The sequence below is a fragment of the Varroa jacobsoni genome, unplaced genomic scaffold (genome assembly GCF_002532875.2).
Source record: "Varroa jacobsoni isolate VJ856 unplaced genomic scaffold, vjacob_1.0 contig03144, whole genome shotgun sequence".
NCBI lineage: Eukaryota > Metazoa > Arthropoda > Arachnida > Mesostigmata > Varroidae > Varroa > Varroa jacobsoni.
The window spans coordinates 5,768-31,619 of record NW_019214962.1 but is presented as its reverse complement, the minus strand read 5'-3'; the positions used below and the strand labels follow the sequence as shown (position 1 = coordinate 31,619).

The 25,852-nt window shown below is 40.2% G+C and overlaps 2 protein-coding genes across 3 annotated transcripts; both read left to right on the top strand.

Annotated features, from left to right (window-relative positions):
- Positions 1-266: 266 nt before the first annotated feature.
- On the top strand, positions 267-13,956 carry Kdm3 (Lysine demethylase 3). Its single transcript, XM_022854367.2, has 10 exons — positions 267-404; positions 4,602-4,678; positions 5,212-6,898; positions 7,051-7,392; positions 7,481-7,786; positions 7,922-8,203; positions 8,367-9,108; positions 9,375-9,616; positions 9,822-10,127; positions 10,384-13,956. The coding sequence occupies exons 2-10, from the start codon at positions 4,632-4,634 to the stop codon at positions 10,465-10,467; spliced, it is 4,038 nt and encodes a 1,345-aa protein (XP_022710102.1). The 5' UTR covers positions 267-404; positions 4,602-4,631; the 3' UTR covers positions 10,468-13,956.
- Positions 13,957-18,126: 4,170 nt separating this feature from the next.
- tra2 (transformer 2) lies at positions 18,127-25,479 on the top strand. 2 transcript variants are annotated; one of them, XR_002687707.2, is made up of 5 exons: positions 18,127-18,607; positions 20,522-20,736; positions 22,427-22,656; positions 23,250-24,335; positions 24,815-25,479. XR_002687707.2 is itself a non-coding variant. In XM_022854366.2 (4 exons), exons 1-4 carry the CDS (start codon positions 18,593-18,595, stop codon positions 23,552-23,554), a joined length of 765 nt encoding a protein of 254 aa, XP_022710101.1. In that variant the 5' UTR covers positions 18,127-18,592; the 3' UTR covers positions 23,555-25,479. The 2 variants fall into 2 exon arrangements, 1 of the variants encoding a protein (XP_022710101.1); XM_022854366.2 differs by having other exon boundaries at positions 23,250-25,479.
- Positions 25,480-25,852: the final 373 nt, after the last annotated feature.

Sequence of the window (25,852 nt, the reverse complement as noted above, 5' to 3'; positions counted from 1 at the left end):
AATGAGTGCTTTTGAGTTTGAAATCGTATACACCTCCACAAATTTCCAGAGAAGTTGCGGGCGCCAAGTTTTGAACAAGACTATCGAAATCATATTTACTTCCCATTTTAGACCTTTTTCTTTCTGAAAAAACTACGCAATCTGTCGAACTCTGAAGATAATATCCGCTAAAGATAAATACTTACTAACATTTTGTAATTTTTAATCAAAATATTCTGGACGTGACTTGTGCCCGGTAAATGACAACTGAGTGTTAAACGGAGACACCGATGTTTTGGTGGTTTTCGGGTCCGGAGACAAATTTGGTGAAATTTTCAATTTCGGTGTAAGTTTTGTGCGTTTTGTGAGTATAAAAGAATCAACTGGAACCATGACGAAGTGACGACATACACCTTAAGGCAAGGGTAAGAGTGATTTGGTGTAGAGAGCTGTTTGGAGGTTTCCGACGCCTTTGTTGACATCGTGAATTTAGCAAAATTTTAATAAAAACTCAAGCGTTTTTGAGTAGATTTCATCATCAAAAGGATCTCGGTGCATCTACAAAGATTCCACAAAAAGCCGTTCTCAGTATGATTATTCCAAAGTGATGTTTCGAGGTTTCATATTTGATGGGACGTGCTTTCCTTATGGTAACGCTAGACGCTAAGAAGTACCTGGTCATTTATCGGTGTCGAGTTTATAATACTTCGTTTTATTAGAGTCCACGTATTCGGACTACATTTTTTGATCATTAACTTTAGTAGAAGTGAATTTCTTTTCATATGTAATCTGGTACACACCTGCGTAATCCACACTAAGAAACACACAGTCCGCCGATCTTGTCCACTGTAGGCAGCTATTCGGAACGCAGCAGCGTTAAATCACGCTCGATTTCGATAAACGCCCTTTGAAAGCTACTCTAACGAGAATTGCATGTTGGATAGATTCATTTAGATGTTTCTTCTAATAGGTGATATTGACGTAAAGATTTAACTAAAGTTCGATCACTGCCATGATTCCATATAGCTGTGTTCGGGATCTACCTAGCTAAGCTATATTCCTAATGGTAATTAAGATTTTCGGTGTTCGTTGCGGATGATCGTTGCGTAATTGTCTTTTTTTCGTACTAAAAATAATTGATATAATAATAACTGGTTTGTGAACGGGCGACTCGCAGTTTCACAGTACTTTGTATGCGCGTTAGCAAAAGGAACATTGAGACGGTATATAACCTATATGTAATACTTTCATGTGGTTCAACCTGTTAATCGATCGAACCAGAAACATAAATTGCAGGGCAGTTTTTGACCATTCATGATGTCGATTCTACGAGAAAGCTTCACAAAAGGTTTTCCAATGATGAAACGCGTGTAAGGAATATATGGATAATATATAAATATCCCCGTATTCATAGAACCGAGTACGTTGTTTCTTCGTTCAAACAACCTAAACAATTGAGAGAAAACTCTTGTCCACGCTTCGTCACAGAACGCTTTGTAAGTTTGAAGAACATTATGAAGTTAATGATTACTCACAGGTGAATAAAATCTCGTCTGACATAGCTAACGATATTTCATTGCAATGCCTGAGTTTTTAACTCTATTGTAATTTCGCTTTTAAGCCTGCATTCCTGAAAAAAAAACAGATAACACCGAATTTGGCTTATTTATGCTGAATGAACCAATAAATCTAAGAAGCGTGTTTAGCGTCTGCTATTGAAATAATCATGTGGGCAGTTTTGAACGTTATTGGTTAATACCAAACGCATTAGCATACAATCGGTTGCATGTCAGATGTTATTGGGGTACGACCCACTAAGGTTTATGGACCTACGTTTGATCTTGGTCTCCTTTAATTAAACATATACAACAAGAATGTATGTTTTATGCATTGTATTCAATGATATCATTGGGTCAGTGAGATCAATAGATTACCATTTAAAAGACCGTAGTATTTTTAATGCGAAAGGACAATGTGTTTCCGGTTACAATAAGTCTATCATTGAGCAGAACTATATGGAAAGCGCAAGTACTCACAAATGCAGCGTTCTTTACGCCTTCAGTTGGGACATTCATTCAAACTGGGATTTGTTTCAGCTTTTTACAAGATTACCAGTCTTCTGTGTGTGTGTGTGTGACTAATGTGCTTCACCTATTTAAGAAATAGTTCTAGATATTAGTAATGCATGATTGGCATATATATATATATATATACTACTTAATTTTACGTGCAGGGTTTTGAGTCTTTTGAACGACCACGTCAATGTATTTTGAAGCATTGAAAATCTAAATTGCTCTAGATGTGCTAAGAGTCACATTCGTTCACTTCCACTCTACTTTGTCGGTTCCTGGTTGATTGATATATCGTGCAATATACCGTGCTCCGATACAGAATCTAAACACCGTTATTTTAGCCAAATCAATAGGTTGCAATGATATTATATATAAAGGATAAAGCATTCGCCATCGTGAAGTCCGATTTTTTTTTATTTGAGAACAATATTATTAATTTAAATAGGCGTCATTTTAATCGACGACCTCTTGCTATTTTTCTGCTAAAATTAAAGCTGAATTTCTTGCGAAAATTGCGTTCTTCCATTGAAGTTAAATTAACAAACATTAGGGAAGTTCTGCAGGGATCGGAAAAGGTTCGGGCTATACGCCGGATGCATTAAAATTTTTCATCGAAGTTCTGTTAATTGTCAGAGAGTTAAGGATGTATGTGCGCTGACATTGTCATGGTGGAAGAGGACGGCTTTTCTGTCCACTGGTTTTGGTTAATTTTTTTCAATAGCTTATTATAATGTTGTTGGTTGTTGAAAGTAAAAGTCGGAATTAGTTGTTTTGCCAGACAGCAGCAACTTATAATACGCGACTTCTTTCTACTTACACTAAACAGAACATCATCACCTTCTTTGGCGTCGGTCTGGAATTCGCTACAGATTGAAGAGCACATTTTTTTGGCGTAGTATTGTCGTATATGATTTACTTCTTATTACCTGTGACCAACCTCTTTAGAAACTATGGTTCGTTGCGTTTTGATGAAGTTTCGCAGATAGAAATCTAATTAAATACTTTCGTCTCAATTCGTATGGCACTCGAGTATCGATCTTTTTATAGCCGTCTCTCTCGAATTGTTTAAAACTGTGTAGTGGTGCATGTTTAGTTTTTTTTGGCGATGTTATGGTTGCTTACGTGTTGGTCTTGTTGAACTGTAGCAATGATTTCAGTAACTTTACTTTTAATTAGTTTAGCGTATCCTTTGTATCGAAATTTCCATAATGAAAGCGACAAAACCATTTTTGACCCGTTTCTTTCGATAACATGTCTTGACCATAAACACTACATATTTTTAGGCGGTATTTGTATATATATATATATTATGAGTTTATATAAGTAAGCGAATTTTTACGGAAATTTCACCGTCCTCAAGGTGCTCTATTCTGAGTCTGCGTAAAGATATTGCAATTTTAGCACATCTACGACCATCAAATCTCAGCTTTCAAATGACATTAACGCTCACCTAACGGGATATCTAGGTACGTGCCTGAGGTACCTGAGGTATCTGACATCTAGCTAGAAAAGCAGTCAAATTTTTTTCAAACCTTGTGCACGTGGACTGTTAAAAAATTTCAAAGGGCTACGAGCGGTTCAGTTTTACTTTGTCAAAATGGCTGAAAGCCTTCACTAGGTTTTTGTGTAGTTCTATTTATTTATTCAGAGTTTAGTGGCATCGTTAGTCGTTGTGGGCCAGCAGTGAATAAAACATGCATTTTAATACTTGAAGCTATTCCTGTGATTATACCAAGAAGTCGTAGAATCCTATGGAAACAAAATGCCATATAACTTGCCAAAACAAGTTGTTTTTAAAACACCCCGTGTATTATAGGAATATTTAGTCTAAATTAAAGCACGTGCGTATCGAAGTAAAGAGGTAACGTTCCCTCAAGCATCACCATATAGTTGAAAACGAAAATTTAACCATGGAGGCCTGCTTCGTGGAACAGTAATTTTTTCGGTTTTTCGGGGCACGAAAGATTTGATAAAATGTGCGTTTCATTATATTTTCAATAAGAATGAAGCAGAATTTTGCTATATGCGACTAATACCTGTGCGCAAGCTCTATTTCGATACTTAAAAAGTCCGGATTATGCCAAAACGGCTATCTGCTTTTAAAGTTAGATATCGAAAGTTATTTTTTCGTAATATCGTTAAGAAGAAGGTTGCAGATTTTATTAATGTAGTTTCATAGTCCCACGCCTTTTTCTGTGCACCAGCAATAGTCTCATTAAACGATTGGAAACGTTCCGAAGTGTTTTTTCAAAACACATTTAGATAATTCTCGTCTGCCCTCGTATTCTAGTTATTCAGTTTCCTGATTTACTAAACATAATAAAATGTTCATTCAATAGTAACAATAGTGACGGTCAGCGTGGCGTAATAACAACGCCATAGAACCAAATTCTACTGGTATAGTATCAAATCAATTTTGCCTTGTAATTACAGATATAAAATTATAATAACATTTTCATACTGACGGTAACCCAACTGTTTAACAACGGTCATAACTTACAGGTAATATTTATTATAAATAATAATAGCACGGTTATAACTTTGTTCCAGATGAGTGAATTAATGTAAGTACGGCGTCAGATGGATCTCCATCGTACCAGCAATTATATGATCGGAACAATGTGTGGGTGAGTAACATTCGTGTCGTCATCGTCAGCTTACTGCAACTATTCTTCCCTAGATAACAAAAGATTCTATGAATCTTATAGTCAACATACAGTGCGATTACATGTTATGAACGAAAACTAGATTTGTTTCGAACAATGATCAATGAGACAGGTTTCTCTTCGTAACGTGTTTTTGAGTTTCTTACATCATGGCTGCTGTTTTTATCAACTTGGTGTTCAAATATCCGATGTACTCACTAATTTTCATCGATTAATATTAGTGGTTTTCGTAAATACGCCATTAATTAAATTCTACGCCTCAGAAACTTTTCGTTTTTGTTATGAATATAAAGGCAATACAGAAGGTTTGCAAGCGCGCGATTACATCCCATTGCTATAAGCTTTTGCTAGTGCCGTTCCGTATGAGAGTAATTGTTTTGTTGTACACGTTATGTACAATGTACTGACAAGCACATGCCTCGGTCACAAACTTAAGTACATTTCTGAAAATTCAATTAGTTTTTTTTATCTGTCTCTCTAATTTACAATTGCAGAGGCGAATCACCATACAAGAGTGAACAGCAGCAACAGCTGATTGAGCAGGGTCTCATTCCAAACCCGCTGTATCATTCACAGCACCCTGCGCCTCAGCATCCTTCTCTGGGTAGCGACAGGCACCACCTGCAACAGCCTACATCTCAACAACAGCTGCAGCATCAACAGCAAACGCAAGTCTGCGGCTTACCTATGGCGCGACCGCTGGCTGCGGTCAGCCCGGGCTGTGGGGTTGCGACGTATACGTCGCTAACTAACGGTACTGGCTGCAATATCGGCATTACTGGAAGTGGTAATGCTGCTAGTGTAAACCTTACAGTTGACAGTGCATTACATCCTGCTAATGGCCATTCGAATGGCGCAAATATTAGCCTGCAGAGTCTTGCTGTCGTCATGGACAGTTCACCAATGAACGCTGCTCTCCGCCTAATCGGTGATCCTGCAGTGGTAACGCAGCCAATGGTGCTAGCAAATACTGCGAGGGATACGCAACGTGCTTCTAGAGGGCAAGAGATAAAACCGCAAACAGATTCGACTCAGGCCTATACCTCATACAACAAAAAGGACAAACCTTTAGGGCTGACAGCTAGCAAGAATGACATTTCTCCAGTAACAGCACAAAGCATCAACGGTTCGGCAGGAACGTTAACGACGACAACGCCGGTCACTGAGACGATGGCAGTTAGTACATCCGAGCAGCAATCGCAACAACACACCGTAGGTATGCCGCCAACGGCGAGACAAACGAATGGTGGCCGGCTGTCGCAAGATGGAGCACCTACGGGCTGTGTCGGTGGACTAGGGGCTCGTGGAAACAATGGGAGCCTTTCAAATGGAATTTTATTGCCACCTCCAACTTCACCTGCACCCCGACCCTCGGTAAAGAGATGTGCTAGTGAAGACTGGGATGAAGCAAACAAGGAGGATCTCAAGCGGGCTTTAGGAAATGATGGTAGAACATCTGAATCGGCCGTTTCTACTGGTAATCAAACTACTGAGGCTATGTGTCCCATTCGAGAACCGTCGGAGTCGCTTTTAGGACCGACGCCTCCACAACCGAAGAAACGGGGCCGTCGAAAGAAAAGCGAAATACTCGCTGCCGAAATGGCCCGAAGGGCAGAGTTGGGCCTGATGATTGGAGGGAACCGCGAACTGAGGGACGCCCGAATGAATGATGTTTTCGGTGGAGTCATCGATGGGGATGTGCGTCGAGCAGGGCGGGAGAAGAAGCCCTATGATCCGTGGGCGAATCGCAAGGCTTCTGGCCGGCCCTTTGTTCAAGACGGTCCATGTTTTGCGCTACTCGACGTAACCTCAAAGAAGTTCCCAAAATGTAGCTCCTGCAGAATTAATGACGAAGTGAGCGAGTGTCGCTTTAGTGAATTTCGTAAGCTGCGGTTTGTTGGCGACCTTGTTCAAGTAGACGGATTTACAGATTCCGACGATGCACAGGATTCCGATCGTCGAATTTGGATGACAGCAGACCTCAGGCCCAATGTTCCTGATGCACCTTCGATAGGTCCGCCAGATTCAGCCGTTCCTCCAGAAACAGAAGAGGCACACCACCCGACGCCTGTACAAGGCGCAGCTGTAAACCGTCTTGATGAGAAGACAGCCATTATGGTACTTACCAATGTCGGGGATATCATGTGCGATCTCGTCCGCGAAGAGGCCAAAGTGAAAAACGTAAGCACAAACGGAAAATTTTGTAGCCGCGTTCAGTATTTCTATGCAGCCATTTCATGGTTCATGTAAAACCTAAGAGTTTTGATTTAAAATAATTCTTGCATTTATTGGATTTATGTGGCGCTTTGCCTATCGTATTTATTGATTTCTAGGACTATCTTGATTGGATGCCACCCGAAACCACAAACGCAGGCAGCACTGCCAAAGTGAAGTGGCGACGAGTTTACGGCGTGCGAGAGATGTGTGATGTCTGCTCGACAACAATTTTCAACCTTCACTGGACATGCGGCCAATGCGGTTTCGTTGCTTGCATTGATTGCTTCCGTGCGCGAGCCAAGCGCGATGAAGCTATTGACCGAGAACGTGTCGACGGTGTGGCACCGGAGAGCAGCAATGGTCCCGCCACGCAGGGACACTTGCAGCTGGGAACCAACGGACGTGAACATTGGACTACTCGAAGAAGTAGAGAACAACATCAAATTTACTCAGACAAGGTACACATAGTAATAATAATAATAATAAATAATAAATTAATATTATTATTATAAAATTTCCATTCACCTCTGTCATGACTAATTCCAGGATGCATTTCGGTGGCTGTACTGTGGTAACCCAAAAATTCAACGATCGCATTCACCTCGGAAGTTGTTAATGACACAGATTGTGCCCGGAGATATCCTAGAGCGAGTTAATCGACAGCAACATGAAGTGCGGCGTCGGCGAGGTATTCCCATGCAGTGTGGGTGTGACGGCGATGGAAAACATCCATCAGAAGAACAAACTAATGGCGCTGTACCTCATGCTTCGGAACAAACAGAAGGCAACGACTCTGCCAGATCGCCGCTTACGAAGTCCGGTCTTCGGTTAGCAGCTAGGACTAGACTCAAGGTTCGTACCGTCTGACGGTAAAGATATCTGCAGACCTTAAATGATTTATAACTACCAGCATATTACACGGAGCTTCACCCGACAGTGAATTGACGATTCAATTATTATTTGTTTTTCATCACATGCTTTTTTTAGAAGCTGATGGCCCCTGCCGGCAATGGGTTGTCTTTTAAGCGATTGCTTTCATTGGAGATCGAACGGGCAACTGGTCGAAAATCGAGTGATAATTCATCCAGTGTACGTGCAATGGCTATTCAGACACCCCGTGGTACATTGGCAGTACCTATAACTTCAGCAGCCAGCGCCACATCTTCTACTAAGGGTACTAGCCGGCCTACGTCAGGAGGAGACCTTGCTGATCTTCGAGTACTAGCGGATATTGCCACACAACGGTCTTCTTTGGGGCCCGGTATTAAGGTAAGGTATAATATCATAGATAGAAATATAAGACACACTTGTAAGTATTGTTAATCGGGTATTTCCTTTAGTGTTTTTACATTTTTTAGAAGTTTCAATTTTTTTTAGCTATGGGTTGCACATGTTCTAACTTACCCTGTTCGTTTCGGTACCATGTCACCAGGTCGAGGCCTCGGAAGCATCTGATAACGTTTCAAAAGATCCAACAGCCTCTACAGAAAATGGTTTTTCACGCATCCATGGAATCGCAAGTGCAGTCCTTGAAGCTCGACTGAACCCAGACCAGCGCCGGCCTTTATATCGTTTGCCCGTTTCAGCAAATCGGCTTGAGTCGCTGGCCCCTCGTGTTGGCCAAAAGTCAGAAGGACGACGCATGTACACTGCACCTCACGAGTGGCTTTGTAACGGGAAACTGTTGCTATTGCTTGAAGCGACCCATCCACAAAACCTTGAGCTATTTCAAGAACAGTGGAATCGGGGACAACCTGTTGTCGTTGCTCACGTATCCGAAGTATTAGATATGAACCTCTGGCGACCGGATGCGTTCCTACGGGATTTTGGCGAACAGAAATCGACCTTGGTCGACTGTAAAACGGGCGCAGACCTTGGCAAGCCAATACCAATGAAACGCTTCTGGGAGGGTTTTGAGTGTTTCGCAAAACGCATGTGTGATAAGAACGGGGATCATATGTTACTAAAGCTTAAGGACTGGCCACCAGATGAAAATTTCAGCGAAGTGCTGCCCACACGATATCGGGACCTTATGGGAGCCCTTCCGTTACCGATGTATACGTTACGGGAAGGAAGCCTTAACCTGGCTAATCGATTGCCGGATTGCTTTGTACCACCTGACCTTGGACCCAAGATGTATAACGCTTACGGATCCGCTCTCTTTCCAACAAAAGGTACACATTTACACTTTCGTTTGTAGCAACTTAATTTTTTAAATAGAATTATTAACATTTCAGCAGCAAAATTTAGAGAAAGAATGGGGAAAACTTTTGTTGCGGACTTTTTTCTTTTTCGGGAATTAGAATATATAGTACATCATTTATGTACTCCTAGGTTAGAGTTAGAAGTAGCTCCTAGTGTTAAATAGAGCTGTATTTTGTTACCAGGTTGTGAGATAAAACACCTTTTTGTTCTTTCTACCTTTGTCTGTGCATTAAAGGGACGACGAATTTGCATTTGGACATGAGTGACGCAGCCAATGTGATGGTGTATGTCGGCATTCCCCGTGATGGGAACTGCCAGCGACACATCGAGGAAGCGTTACGAGCTGTGGAAGAAGCGGGATGCGACGCGACGCAGATGAAGCGCGTTCGGGAGAAGGGCGCGAAGGTGGGGGCGGTCTGGCATATTTTCCACGCCCAGGACGCTGACAAGATTCGAGAATTATTGAAACAAGTCACGGTAAGAAAACAACTGAGTATACACGACATAGCGCTAACACGATCTTGGCAGCACAAGCCACTAGTACTGCTTATATACTTCAGTATTGAAAAAAGAATTAACTTTCAGGACCCAGCCAAACGGGTATAATCTCTTGAACTGCATTTGAGAAAAATAATGAATATTTTTGGTCTATTGTTTTGTGACGATCATAACCGAATTACAGGTGGAGCGAGGTCAACGCCTTGAAGCGAATTCCGATCCAATCCATGATCAATTGTGGTACCTAGATTGTGAGTTACGACGTCGCTTGTTGCTGGAGAAGGGCGTACGGGGATACGCGATAGCACAGTGTGTAGGAGATGCCGTATTCATTCCAGCAGGAGCGCCCCACCAAGTGCGCAACCTCCACTCGTGTATAAAAGTCGCCGAAGATTTCGTTTCGCCGGAGAACCTAGCTCATTGCCTTCGACTGACCAACGAATTCCGGTTCCTTTCGGATACTCATACAAATCACGAGGACAAGCTGCAGGTTACTATGCTATTTTATTATTTAGTTAGACACAGTGTTTAATAATGATATTATAATACACAAAAGAATGCGCACGAGTGCGGCTCTATTCCTTTCTGTCAATTTCCGCACTGTTGTTCGTACATAAAAGGCTCTACAGATTTATGGATTTATGATGATAATCTAGAGACAGCAGTGTTGAATTAGAAGCAGTGAATCACAAATACATGAATAACGTTTATGACATTTCTGTACTTATTTTTAATTTTTCTTGCAGATTAAGAATGTTGTGTATCATGCAGTGAAGGACGCTGTATCAGTTCTCGACGAGGGCGACAGGCCGCGTGCCGAGGGCTGCTGAATGCTGAACCATAGAAACGGGGCCATGCGCCTACAAACAAACCTACAGACATCGTTAATATATGTTTAATAATACCTAGTATTCACATAACACACACGCGAAATGTGAGAACATTAAAAGCGACAGAAAAAAGGTTAGAAAGATAATCAATCAGGAACTAATTTTTGCTTTATTTTTTGGAACAAGATGTTGCAACAGCATTTCTTACCGGCGCACAATATAATACACAAATCATTACCGACTCGCTTGAGCGCTCACAAACACGGATACATTCAGACAAGTAAAAAAAAACCACGTTGAAAGATGACGACTGAAGAAAACTCAACAAAAAATCACACAAAGGGTCATAAGGGTATGTTTTCAGGAGACTTTTGCTGGTGAAATAGAGAAGTTTGGTAGACTGAAAAAATAATTATAATTTGTATGTAGCGCATCGCAAATGTGCTCTTGTGAATTTTTACAAAGCGGATCCTCAGGAACCTGACAGAATGAATAACTGATTAACGAAAAAAAGTGAACCAACTTATTATATGTTAGTAATTATTAAAACGAGAAGCCAGTTATTATTTTGTTTCGCCTTTAATTATTATTTTCTCCTTGTATTATAAAAAAAAAAAGAAACGGTGGCGAAACGAAAGTGTATTGCCACCTTTGTACATAAAACTATATATGATGTAAAACACCCTAATATTAGAAAGGATACCTGTGAAGGAAAGTGCAACGGAAGCAATTATTTAGTGGAACGGGCTTGGATGGGTTAGTGGGGAAAACATGTGTACGTTGTGGACTTTCTGCTATATTCCATGATGATCACAGCAACCAAGAGTAAAACAATTTATGTAGGTAAGTCATAAAAAAAAAATGTCATAAAATAGTCAGATTAAGAAAGACATGATGTTGTATAGGAAAAAAAACCGGTTAGGCTAGTTCCGCTTAAATGCAATAATTTCTATTGCCTAGTAATTTATCGTTTTACGCTGCCACAGTTTTTCTGTGCTTAAAAACTGGCTTTCCGCCGAAGTACTCATTCCAGTTCTGTTATCCTTAAACGTTTGTGGCTGTCCGAAATATTGCTGTTGTAACCTGCTTTTGCTGTTCTATTCAAGGTCTACTAAATTTAATTGATTGAAGAATAAGCAGAGCGCTTACTCTGGTTGTTAGATGCTCGCTCTCTGCTTCAATTTATCTTTATCATGTTTCTCAACTTGTGTACGCCTTTCATCAACTTTTGAAGGATGATGAGCTTAACTTACCGACTGCTGCCAGAAGCAACTGTATTTTAATTAGTTAACGTACCCGGCTAAGCACCTTTGTTGGCCGAGAAATGTACCACGCGTATTGGGTTAGTATACAAGCAAAAGACGGCTGAATCAAATAAACAAACAAACAACAGATCTACATAAATCAATACACACGCACACAAATTCTTTCTTTTTTACGTGTTGCATTTGACATGTACGTAATAAACAATTGTGGCTATTATCATTGTCGACCCATGGTGGCATAAACCGGCTGAAAGTCGTTCCCTCTGCGCGCGCTGCCTGTAGCCCTGGTGAGAACGGCCCTTGGGATTGCATACGCTCACCACATGCGACCACCAGACTGGTGCTAGCTTGCTACAGATGTGAAAGTTATGAGACGCCCATCACCACTGGATTGGTGACTAACCTAGTAATGGCTGCGAGATCGGTGGAGCAGTTAGCGTCACGCACTCATCATCATTATCATCATCAGTGGTTCGTGTGGTGTCTGTATAAATTCTCAGATGGCCACCACAGATTTTTCGAAGGTGTAGACCTACAGTGCCAAGCACAAGCAGCGAAATCGAAATAAAGCATCAGCCTGACGACTTCCAGAAGGATCAATTTCCAACGGTACTGACAATAACACGATGACAAATTTACCTTTTTGTTGAGATTATCGAAAAAGAGTTGAAGCAAGAAGAAAGCAAGCCACATTACCAAACTGGTTATTATCGATATATATCACGTAAACCTAGAACTGATAATTAAAGTGCAGATACTAGAAGTCAATTACTGATGCTTTTATGTACTGGAACATTCAAGTTATATTATCACTGCATTATTATTATTACTATTATTGTATTTCCTTCTTATCTCTCATAATCATGATTCCGATATTGTCGATTAGATAGTTCCTGTCAAATAGTGAGTTGCTCCAAGCTATCAGTCGTTTCGTTTGTGTGACAATTCGTCAAAACATTACTGTTTGCCTTTGCTTATTCCCAGCAGTTGTTACAACCGCTAATTTCGTCTGTAGCACTCCCTTGAAGCGTTTGAATTATTGACCGGCCCGCCGTATGGCACCAATCTTATCCAAACTACCAAATAAATGAATCAACTCCGCCTTGGTACGATTAAATTACACCTTTGTTGTCTCTAACGTTAAGTGGGTGGCGGCAATGCGGAAGTTCATGGATGTAACAGAACTTACGGAAAAACCAGCGATGTTGACCAGGTCAGTGAGCATCGAAAAGTGTGTTTTGGAACTTTCCTTTGGGAGTACATCCATCCAGCATTACTTTTTCTCAGGGAAACGCATGACGATAAAAAAAAATTGGCGTTGATACTTCAAACAGACATGCTCGCCCAGAAACATATAGGCATACTAGCGCAGTGCGAGAATGAAAAGGCGACGGGGTCGGAGAAATATTACTGGTTAAATGTTGCAATAAGTGTCCGTAAAAAAAAAAGTTTTATGAAGAAACTGTGAATGGGACGTGCAAATGCAAAAGAACAATATGCTGGTTTATTACCGTGGACTAGCACGAGTAAGTCTACTGTATTGCATCAATAAAAGAATCGAAAACTTATTACTTGTCAAGTTGCGTAATTACCTTCGTATCTTGAGTCCACTCGCCCTGAGTGTACGCTAATTGGCGGTTGAATACGTAAGGTGATGATCTAAGCAAGTGTCGGCAAGATGGAAGAGTTCTATGAATGTACCGAACTTTTCATGCGATAAGCGATATTGAGAGGCAATAGAGTCTTATAAGGACGGGAATAGTTTTGGAAAAGCAGAATTATTACAACATTGACAATATCAGCTTACATCAGAGAAAAGGTAACGCATGGGCTATCATGTGAAAAAAAACATACGTAGAAGAGGATACTGATTAACAACAATACTAGTAATAATCGTGATAGTAATGAAAAGTAGGCACAAATATAGGAATATGATGTTGCTTAATATTATGAATATGATGAATATATATATATACAATCAGGGAAAAAACCAAGAATATCCACAGTTGATCGCTATCACGTAAAGCCATCGCCCTTAGTCGAAAACTATTTAGTTATTTTTACTTTGGATTAATATTTTGTATAAACCTTTCATGTCTCGATTCTGTACATAGTGGAGACCTATCTTCATTTAAACAGTATATTTGCACAGCTGGTGTTCAATAGTCTTCACAGGTATGCTATTAAAAATAAAGGAAAATAAAGCTGAAACATTTCTAAAGTATGTCATTGGCTGCTTTCGTTTTAATGTTCCGTAGATCAAAGCAATAGTGTCCTAATCATCTTGAGCCTATTGCATGATCCTGACGGATATTGTCATAGAATTAAAGGTATATGATCTATAAAATTGCACTAACTTACTGCACATACAATATCCTTGTCGAATTTATAAGCCATGAAATGTCGGGAATATTAATGGGGTTCTGACAATGGTACTGCTTGCAAGGCAATGATCTGCTAACTTTCGTCTATCCAAACCGCTTAACATTTAGAGATTCAAAAGGACTCTTTCCTTCTTATTAATCAGTCTTCCGTAGGATAAGCATACGTATACCGTAAAGCTTCAGTAAGGTGCCTAGTGATAATCTGTTGCATCAAAGTGTAATAATCTGCCACATTCTTAAGCCTAAACTGCTGTGTTCGTATACTAATCATAACAAAAGTTTAAACTGTGTGGTGTGAGTAATCCGTAATAGCGCTAGATATTATTTCGCGCATAAATATAATGCGGCAAGAATTTCTATTAGGTTCATGTTACCTAGAGATCTATAATATGTTGTAGTGGAAACACTTGCTTTTTGACGCTGTATTAATGTAACTGGGGTTCCGAACAACAGAAGGGTTATTCATATAAGAGGATCGCCTATTCGAGTCTTCTAAATGTCTAAAAGCTTAATAATTTCATGGGTTTTCAATTGATTGTTGCTGGAAAGTTTATTTCTAATAAGCTCTCTTACACGCTTTTCTAAGGCTGGTTGAATGAGAATTTAGCCTTGATTTGTATCCAATCAATCGTGAAACACTTCAAAAGATCAACTCTGATCCAAAACATCTAGAAGGACCCTAACAACATAAGTAGAAAGTTAAAAAATCATTCTGACAAATGATTTTTTAGGGCATGTAGTACATACCACGTGGAAGAGGTGTATTCAAATGGAAATTAATAATAAATAGCAGTTCAGGAAGGTAACGCAAGTTTATATGTTTAAACCAAATTACACGGTGTATATACTCTTCTAAATCAATTAATGATGACCATTAATACCTGTATACGTTTTTACGAAATAGGTCAAAGAGCATCTATTAAAAGAATGCGAACGTGTGATCTACTTTACTACTTCATTGTATTCGATTAATTTATTATACACCAGATCATTTTTTCGATTGTTCATAGAGACTTCCTTATGTAACTAAAACAATTGATTCAATAAGCTTACTGCATATATTTCTAAACATTCTGATCCGTTCAGCCCCGTTGCTGACGGCATCAAGCGTGGAACACTCATTATTTTAGATTGTGACTCGTAGTCCTACCTTTTCCATATTAACAGACAAAATTTCCGCATTAAGGAGTACTGAAAAGTAACAGGACTAAATCGTATAATCATCTTAGTAAGCTGAAAAAGTATTATTAAAGGCTTCATTACTCTAGTGGCATCGCAGGCATTTTTATAATGGCGATAGCAAATTAACGCCACTTCGCGTTCAAAGACAGCCTTGAAGTGTGTCATTAGCCAAATAACCGTCCTAAAAAATACAGATCAGTTAGACTCCGTAAGTTGATTAAAGGCTTATAAAAAAGATTTGCAAATTATTGATAATTCCATTGATGGAAACAACGGAAAAAGAAACCCTATCAGCAGTGCGGCAAGTGACAACAAGATAACTCCGGGCGATACTTGTTTCGCAAAGTGCTTAATCAGTTATTAAATATTCCTTCAGTTATCCGGCGTGTGACTCTTCGACAGTGGAAGTTGTTAGGACTCATATTGATATATCATATCATAGGGCTCATATAGATTTATCACATTAAGCGTGACACCTCGGTGCTAAGCTTTTTTGTTGGCAGATTTTGCAGCTACGGGCATAGTCACAAGCTAAGGCTCGACTTACTCCAAAAAATACCGCACGATCAAGTGATAAGCAAGTTTCTTTGAGCTCGGATATCCCCCATGACAGACCTAAACTGCCGAAATCTTTTAATGTATCTCATAGTACATCACTGGCGCCCACTTCGGTGTTTTACCATATCTCGCTGCACGCCTCGTCAACTCATCATTGACGACAGAAAAACATTCTGTTGCTCGTCCAGCCGGGAACTTGCATTATATCAGTTTATGAGGCATTGTATTATATACTTTGTTCTTCATAATACATACGTATTTTACACCAATTTTAGTTCTCTAAAAATGTGGGATAAAATATGTCCATAATGTCCATCTAATTGATTTCCCACGGAATTATTAAATAAACCCAAAGCTATTATTATGAACGATTGTTCCGCATTTTATAACATTTTATTATCGCTGCTACATCTAATCTTTTATTATGCTAATTATAAAACTAGCTACTCTTCCATCGCACATTTGCAAAAGGGCATATTTGGCCTAAAGACAGAGATTTGAATTATATTTTTGAAAACTATTCACGTGATTTCAGCTCAAGGTCGGTTAAATATTATGCGATGCAGTTCCATCGGTTTCAACAGTTTTCTCCGCTGTCATCGACGTGCGATTAGAGTAATGCATGTCGTTGAAGGTAAATTCGGTGCATTCTATCGTGCAGTTGTGCCTAGCTTATCACCCTGCTGCTATTGTTACCATTACTGATCATGTGCATTCTGGTTATCATTGTTGGCCTGTATATATAACTAGCTAGAAGCATCTGTGCTTACATTGATCTAACTAGAGAAAATCATATCGTGACTTGAATGAAACATCACATTGTGTACCCAGTGTTATGAGTAACGATATGATGTACTGATTCAACGTGTGCTTACATCATAAACGCCTCCCTTAAGAATGAATTGTTTAAGAGTATTTTTCGTAAAAAGCCTGCGATTGTTTGTCAGTTAAAGCATATAAAGCAAGCAAAAGCATATAAAAAATAACAAACTAAGTACTCAGAAGGAGCCCACAGATTGGGAAGTGAATTACAAGTTGCAGCCTTACGTGTGAAGTGAAGGCGATTACGTGCTATCGCTCTTATATTGAAAAGCTAAAGGTTTATAGCAAGGTTTATCATGTGTAATTGTAAATATTGAATCCTGGTCAATTAGCCTGCGTTCGAGTTTTAAGCAAAAACTCGTACAGAATAGGAAAGGTGGCATAAATCTACGAGTTTCTTTCGTTTTAAATGAGTATTGATTAAAAACGTGTGTAGAGTAAGAAAGAATGTTAAGGGGAAACATGTAAATATATATATGTATATAGAAGCATTCAAATTCGGACGGGTTTTAGCGGGCGGTTTTTCGCAGCGGGAGTGAGTTAATTTGCTATTCTCGTTATCAAAAAAAGCTTGTTCTTTCTAGAACAATACACCAAATATATGGTAAGAAAAAGCAAGGCATAGCTTTTAGAATGTGAGCAATGATCAGCTTTATCTAATTTATTCGCACTAGAGGACCCTTCCATTAAAAATTAACATGAATCGCTTAAAGTCGATTATGTACATTATTATCTGTTGCCATGAAGCTTCTGAAGGAGTGCGAAAAGGATTTCCATAAAGCAAACTGAAATTTTCTAAATAGAAATTAGATTTAAAAGACTGGAAACTTATTAAGATGGTTTAAAAAGCCGTTTTTCATGTACCTGGAGTTTTTATACAGAAATTAACGGCCGTTTTAGGAAACAGAGTATTTATCACTAAAGTCGTCCAGCTGAGTTCTAACGATTGATTTTTTTAGATTTGAAGGGAAATTTTCAGTTTGATTGACGCTCTGCCGCGCAAACGATTTAGACAATAGCCGATTCTACTAAAAAAAAAAAAAGTAAAACAGTACTTATTGAAAACATATACATTTTCAAAATAGTGGAACTTACATAATTTTAATAGCGCTCGGCTCAGGCGATTTTCGGATTTGTACAATGAACGCTTCTTGTCAGATGACTCTCTACCTGTTATTACCTGGGCGAAATTTACATTAATTGATCCTACAGGAATGTTTAAATATAAGCATCATCATCTCAAATCCGTCATGGCATTCAGAATAGCCAGTCGGGACATCAACGCGGCTAAGAAGTTTCTAGCAGACAGCAAGCCAGTTCCGTCGTTGGCCACCCTCGCCATTCCTGCGACAGAGTACCATATTTCTCTCTATCCGAATGCCCTCGCTCACTATACAGACGACACATAGCGACTAGGGCGAAGACGACGCTTTTATGGCGTTCAGTTAAACAGTGCAGCTACTGCAGTGGCAGCCGTAGAAGTAAGCAACGACCGTATTATTGTTGGACGGTCGACGCTGGTCTTTTGCGCCTGCGTTTCACTCGTTCGTCGTGGATTGACTCTTCGTTAGTTTATAATTGACTTATTTGGCTTTGTTTGCCTGGCTGGTCTCGTTTGTAGCGGAATCACCGTTGCTGGGGCGGCGCCACCAGCGCCTGTTTGGAGTGGCTTTGGTATTGGTGCTGTGTATTAGTGTGGTGTACGTTGTGCCTCGGTCCACTGGTGTTTTCATTTTCAACAACAAGATCTGCGTCCGTGGCCAGAAAACCCGGGTTCGATCTTATTGACTGTCGCATTACGGCGAATGATTGGATTTTTTGCAGTTTTCCCAGTTTGCCTTAGGCCCGGTCTATTACTATTATTCTGTGTATTTGTGGACTGATTAGAGTAGCAGCCGACTAACAAACCGCACAATGAGCGATAGGGAGGTGAGTAGATTGGATGAAATATTTCTAAACGCATGCTTCTCACCACAACGTATTTGCATTGTAGGATTCAAATGCGTGGCTCCTATTATTATACACCATGCTTTAGCTAGATTGCGTCCCTGTTGTTGCTTTGTAGCGATGATAGTGGTGGCTGTCGGCCGCCACCAAAGCCGTGCTCTGCCTAGCCGCTTAGCAAAAATTAAACGAGTTCGTACGGAAAAATAGAAAAAACTCAGATGACGCAAAACACTTAAAACACATAGTCATAGACGGAGAATCATGCGCATTCGAACTAGAGTAGTAAGGCCAGTTAGGCTGGTGCCTCAATGGACCTAGGCTTAACATCTAAGAGGCATATATTTGTGTACGCGAGGCTTCAAGTATGAAAAAAACGTGGTAGCGACCACGTTACGTTCAATGCGCCAGCACATGGTTCATCATTATAGAAATAAAACAGGGATATGGTGGCCGGCCAAAATCTACATTACCGGTGTCTTCGTTTTATGTTGCTTTTCTTCGCGAATTAAGTAACAATATGCAATATTGTTAACTTCCGCAGCATATAATACTGCGGAAGTTGGCCACTGTAAGATATTACAGCGTTCCTGCGACATGCCATCGGTAAACAAAAACAACCAGAACTGTTGAAGACGAAGGAGGTTTGTCTCGGTCGGTTTGTGTACACATTTCAGCTTATATGAAATACTCGTAGCGGACCACCAAATTCACGGACTTGGCTGGATTTGCATTGCGCGCAATGTACACGACTGTATCATTATTACGATTATCATCATGCCTAGCATCTTACGATCTATGATGTATAATATTGCGTTGCGGCCTTGCGTCTTCGCGAACAATGGAACGTCACGTTATAATAACAGAAAGAAGCAACATCATATATATATATATATATATATATATATATATATATATATATATATATATTTCCATCATCTAAAATCTAATGAAAAAAATCAAAAAATGGGTGCGCCCTGAAAACAGCCTAGCTAGTAGATGACACTCGCTGTCTAGCGTTAATTATGTATTCGAAGGCCATTTTAGACGACGACAGGGGCCACCTGTATCGGTAAATTAAATATCGGTAGAGCACAGAGCTTCGAACTGACGGATTATTTTTTTGCTGCTGTGTCTCATTATAAAGATGAGAACGAAAATCAGTCAAAATTCATTTTCCCGCGATGCCTATTACTGTTTACGTTGTGCAGATAGTAAACTTTTTCCTGAATTATTTCCTTGTTAGTCTTCTCGATCTGCTTGCTGTGTTGGGTAATGGATTGGTTTCCGTTTTTTGCAGCTGCGGGGAGCTAATACCTGCTAAACAAATAGTACAGTTAATTGTCACATGTGCATACATTACAGCTCTGTTTCTGAACTAACTCTTTTTGATCCGGGTACACCGAAAACTTAGCAGGGCCTTAAGCTATAGAACATATGCTTCAGATCTATAATCGATTCAGGTAGAAGGAAATATTATCTTGAAATTGTTTAAAAAATTTACCTAATTGTGGTAAATAACATTACGAAACAAATACTGCTATGAAGGTGAGAAGACATAAACAGAATGTCAGATGTTAGTTAGCTAGATAGCTACAATCATACTTATCAAAAAGTTTTGATCAGGTTGTCGCTAAGTAATATTTTCTTTCAGTCTTTCTTATTTTGTCGCAAAATGACCGCGAGGCTTTTTATTGCTCTTTACTCTATAATGATAGTACTAGTAATGTTTTTGCAATTTTGTCGCAGGGCTATTCTGACATCGGCATTTATTTAGAACTATCTTTGTATTATTTGAATTAATTCTTATTATTAAAATTATTTTTGATAACGTTGAAGAACAATATCGTCCGTTAATAATTATCTTATATTGTTGTTTCCTTCTGAAAAAAATTACAGATATCGCCGCGGGACGTCTACGTTCGTGGTGACTCAAGGTCGCGATCGCGGTCTTTGCGTTCAGATCGCGACGAACGCGATGATCGTCGCAGTCGATCGAGAAGTCGTAGCCGTGACCACAGAAGGGATCACCGACGGGAACACAGGGACGACCGGGACTACGGCCGAACGTCAGAACGTGGGAGATCCCGAAGCAGGTCCCCCATGAGCAGCAGGTACGCCCCCGTATTCTACGCGTCGATCTGGGAAACGGCTTACACCCAGCCTGAACGGCTGCTACGTTTCTCAGTCCGGCTTGGAGGTGGTCGTTTGAAGTTCGGCTCTTGAAGCGCTAGAAGTTTGAAGTTGAAGTCTTTGAAGCGGCTGAGGTGGACAGCCTACTGTCGCAGGGCCAACTTCGTCCAGAGGACCGACACCGGAATGAGAGAGAAGATGATAGGTTGTTAAAGTTGAACATTTCGTCTCTCGCGAAAAGGGATGAAGTCAGTCTTCTTAAATCCATCTTATCTCAGGGTTTAGCAGGCCAGTCCGCAATACTCATTTTGAAGCCGAAGCTGTTTGAAGTTCTGTCGATTATGCTGGCTGAGTGGCGATTTAACCTCCGTTTGCAAGATCTGAAAACTGCATCTCTACTTCTCTATCTATGTGAAAGAAATCTGATGTTTTGCAAGATATGCTTGGCAGGGCAACGAAGTCAGCTTGAGAGTCCAATACAGTCACCTTCAATGGGTAGCCAGGGAGAGAAGTGAATTTCGTTTAGACAAGATTCACACTTCCAGATAGAAATTTAAGTAGAAGATGACAATAGTCTGATTGCTTAACTGACTTAGCTGCATATAGAAACTGAACAGGTGTTATTATATGTGTGTTGGTCTGAAGCGCTCGCATGATACGAGAGTTATAAATGTATCTGTCAATCAATAGAGAGAAGTTTGCCAGTGACCAACGGTCGAAGAGCGAAGAGTATGAACACACAGCGTGCCGAAGTTTTCTCTAGTGTTTTGCTTGTAGATGAAGAAATCAAAAGCGATTCTGGTTTTAGCGAAGACCAACTTTCAGCAGGTTGTAGAAGTGTGTATCCTTGACGAAGATATTAGCACATACGAAGAACAAATTTGAAGTCGAAGTACATCTCATCTGCTCTGCATGGATGGGTGACATACAGTGAAGCCACACAAGAAACAGACAAAACTGAAACACATGAAGGCTCGCAACGATCAATGAAGACCGAAGGCTTTGCGAAGTTCAATATAGAAAAATGCTACTAGGATGTTACACTCAAGCGGAGCTGGATCAGACAGAATTCTTTGGCTGTGAAGAATAGCTGGATGCTGGCGAACGTACGTTTGATACGGTACTGTGCCTCCTCCGTCAGAGTCTATTAATTATACCATTAATTCATATCTCTGTGTTCGGATCGATCAGTAGTAAGCAGAGCGCCCGTTTCAGTCTAAATGTTTCAGTTAGTATCAGATTTCAGTCAGTGTCAAAATAGCTTGCTTCTATTGTCGCTTTGTCCTGGTAATTCGTAATAGCTTCTTTCGAATCACTCTATTATCCTCTAACCAAAGTACGCTCGCTCGCTGCGGACGCTGTTGTTAACCCCTAAACCATGATAATTTGCTAGACTCTTCTGATAACCAAAGAATCTGCTTACATATACTAACAGCGGTATCGAATGGAAGTCCTCGTCCTGAACAAGTTCACGATATGGTTGATCGGTTGGAAGTAAGACAACACATGGATTTTGGTACCAAGTGTTCTACGTATTGCAAGAGAAAGACTACGCGAATGTAACTAAAATCTAATACAAAAATTTTTCCTCTGTTTCGTCTCCATGCGAACGCACATTTCTTCGTCTGGTTGATGCTGTGTTTCGGTGATCCTCGTCCGGGTCGTCTACAGGAAGCGACACGTAGGTGACCGTGATCGCCCAGAACCTTCCCGCTGTATCGGTGTTTTTGGTCTGTCGATATACACCAATGAGCGTGAACTGCGCGACTTCTTTTCCAAATATGGTCGGGTGCAGGATGTCCAGGTTGTGTACGATGCTCAGACAGGCCGTTCGAGAGGATTTGGGTTCGTCTACTACGAAAGCGAGGATGATGCTAACGAAGCCAAAGAAAAGGCCAATGGTAAGCAAATCTAAAAGGTATATTTGTAGATCGTATGTAGTCCTAAAGATGGGTTTGGTACCTTTTGTGCATGTATCGTTGAAACATGAACAACTGTTTACATTGAATCGTATACCAAGCTCGCTGACGTTTTGGAATGATCAAATTACATTTAGGACATTAATATGACCGATTTAATTTGTGATGCGGATAACATAGCACTTGTGTTTATGAACTGACAAGAGAAACTGAAGTGTAGACGTGCGCTCAATGTTGTACATCTTGAAACAATTCATATCTGCATCCGATGCGTCATGTATCCAGCAGACAAAAATATGACGTGTTTCGCCACAGTCTGTTTGAAAAATGTTGGTAATATGCTAGGTAAAGCTTGTGAGTTCCTTTTAGCGAAATTATTGTAGAATAAACGACGCCAATTCTAACTAATGGTTACTTGATGCGTATATTGCATGTTATATAATGCAGTATGTGAGGCCAGAAGTAGCTGATGTAAGCTTAGAGCACACGACATATCTGTTTGAAATAAGTGTGTCCTTAACTTGAGAATGTGTTTACAAACATCTGCATTATTGTTCACTGGGCTGTCGCTTCAGGTCTGGAAATCGACGGTCGCAAGATCCGAGTGGACTTCTCAATTACGAAACGAGCGCATACTCCAACGCCAGGGGTGTACATGGGGCGGCCGACACGCAGACCGAAGAGAAGCTCAGGAGGCGGTGGTGGCGGCGGTGGCTATTACGGTGGTGGCGGCGGTGGAGGCGGAGGTGGTGGTCGCGATCATAGAGGAAGTGGGCGTCGACACTACACAAGGTCGCCCTCTCCATACCGCGGTCGTGGGGGCGGTCGTGACCGGTATCGGGAACGTGAGAGGTCTTACTCGCCTAGGAGGTACTATTAACGTTCCGAATGGAGGAGGAGAACCGAGTACCGCGCCAGTACTTTGATCTGAGAGTGAACAACTCATATATGGATATTAGACTATTTGTGGAGTACGAGCGACCACCACCGTGTTTCAGCCGTAGCTGGAAGGCTGGAAAAAAGCCAAAATGGGCCAAATAAAAGATGCACTCCACAAGAGCTTATATTGGCCTAAATTATTGATCTAGAGTGTCGGACTGAAAAAGTAAAACGCGGGTACAGTAAAATGGACTGTATGGGCATCGGGACAATGGATTGGACAAGGTCGTCATATCATGCTTGTGTAGTTTGTGAGCGATGAAAGGAGTAACAATTTGAACAATAATGACATAGAGCCATGGTGCGAGGACGATCACGCCATAGCATTGAGAAAGACATTGACGCTTGTAAAGAAGCGGGCATTACACTAGATACTTGGTTGCGTTACGCGCGGTGTGACTAGCAGTTTAAAAAGGTACAATAATCATAATAATGATAATAATATGGGTAAATTTGTGAATATTGAACTGCTCAGACTTTTGTTTCGTTTGAGGGAAAGCAAGAAGCGAGCGGGCAAGGGAATAACGTCTGACAAATGCCAGAACGAAGCTACGTTAATTTCTGCGCAATGTCTAGCAAAAGCGACGCATACTCTGCATAAAAACACGAGCTCGAAAATTATGTTGACAACCCTCATGAAGGCCTACGAGCCGACTCACAATGGGCTCATGGAGCATTACAGTCATTTGCGTGTTACGATGATGGATTATGCCTAAGAAAAGGTATTTCACTGCATGAAGTAGAAGGCGCACGTTTGCAAGAGCTTGCTGCGACCTAGATCACGAATAAAAAACTTAAATTTCAAATGTATATGTACGATAAGCGACGCCTCGCTATTACACGATAACGATGTGAAATTAAACTCTTTTTTATTATTAGAAATTAATTTTCATAGTTGGAATAGGTAATGCATGATAAAATTAATGATGCAAGCCGGCCACTTGACGAAATCGCAGGGAAAATCGAACTGCTGGCCAAATAGTCCAAAGAAAATCGAACTGCTGGTCAAATAGTCTGGAATAACAATACCTCAACAGGTCTTGATTTAGAAATAAGATAGTCTTATTACAATTAGTATAAAGATAAATACTAGATATTTGCCCAATAGGATTGACCTTTCAAATAAAATGGCCTTTTCATCGTCCGTATCATTATTTGGAAGAAGGTATTGGATTCTTACGAATGCTTTTTCTTGCGTCAGGTTTTGCAAGTAATTCAAGATTTAAATGAAGATGCGTCATTGTTGAAGATGTAGAATCGAATATGAAGAACGAAAATTGAAGAGGCTATTTGATGCGGCATCTATCTTGAAGTTGAAGCTTATCTGCGGAGCTAGTGTGATCGGTTTCTGAGCATCGATGTATATTTTACGAAGTTTGATGAAACTAAGCAGGAAAGCGTCCTTTAACGAAGATATAGCGAAGCTTCTTTTTGTGTCCTGAGATTTATCTGTCCTCTGTGAAGAGTTTCGACTTTCTGCGTAAAGAGAGAGTGAAAACAATGCTGAACGAAATCAATTTTGCCATCGTAGTGAGCTACAATTCATGTGAAATATCTAACCTAGAAGACAGAAAAATTATAGAAGTTCAAGTGTCCGTCAAACATTCTGGTAAGTCACTTATGCTTTTGTAGGCTACGAGTTTTCGCGAATGTTAACGTAGATACGGAAACGAAAAACAAACACAATAACAAGCAAAAATTTGCCTGTTCAAAAAAAGAGTAAAAATCTAACACACAGATAATCTAAGGCGATGATATAAGTGGATGAACTTCAGCTACGTCTATATAATAACACAGAAGAATGGAATGTCATGTACAACCACAAATATTAATGAATAAAGAAACACGAAAGGAGGTGACGCCTAATTACGCGTCTCATTTACAACTTTTAGATAAGTAAGCGAAATATAAACATGCCATTTTAAACATTGAAACCAATATATTAGTGTGCGCATTATTTAAAAAACTAGCATATAAGCGCTGGTTTCGAAAATGCTAATACGGAGCAGTTGTATTCTTGTTGGGCTTCTTAACAGTTATACAGTTTGGGTGGCAGTTGAATTACTTAGAGAGCTTGTGCCAATGAATGATGGTTATATTAAATTTTGAACCTTACTTTCTTAGCATATATGAGAACGGGTTTATAGTCAAACGAGACGATAATGGCCTTAAAATTTTTCTATTCAGTTGTAATTAACACTCGCTCCTTTGAAGGTAATGAATGAAGAATGGCTACACG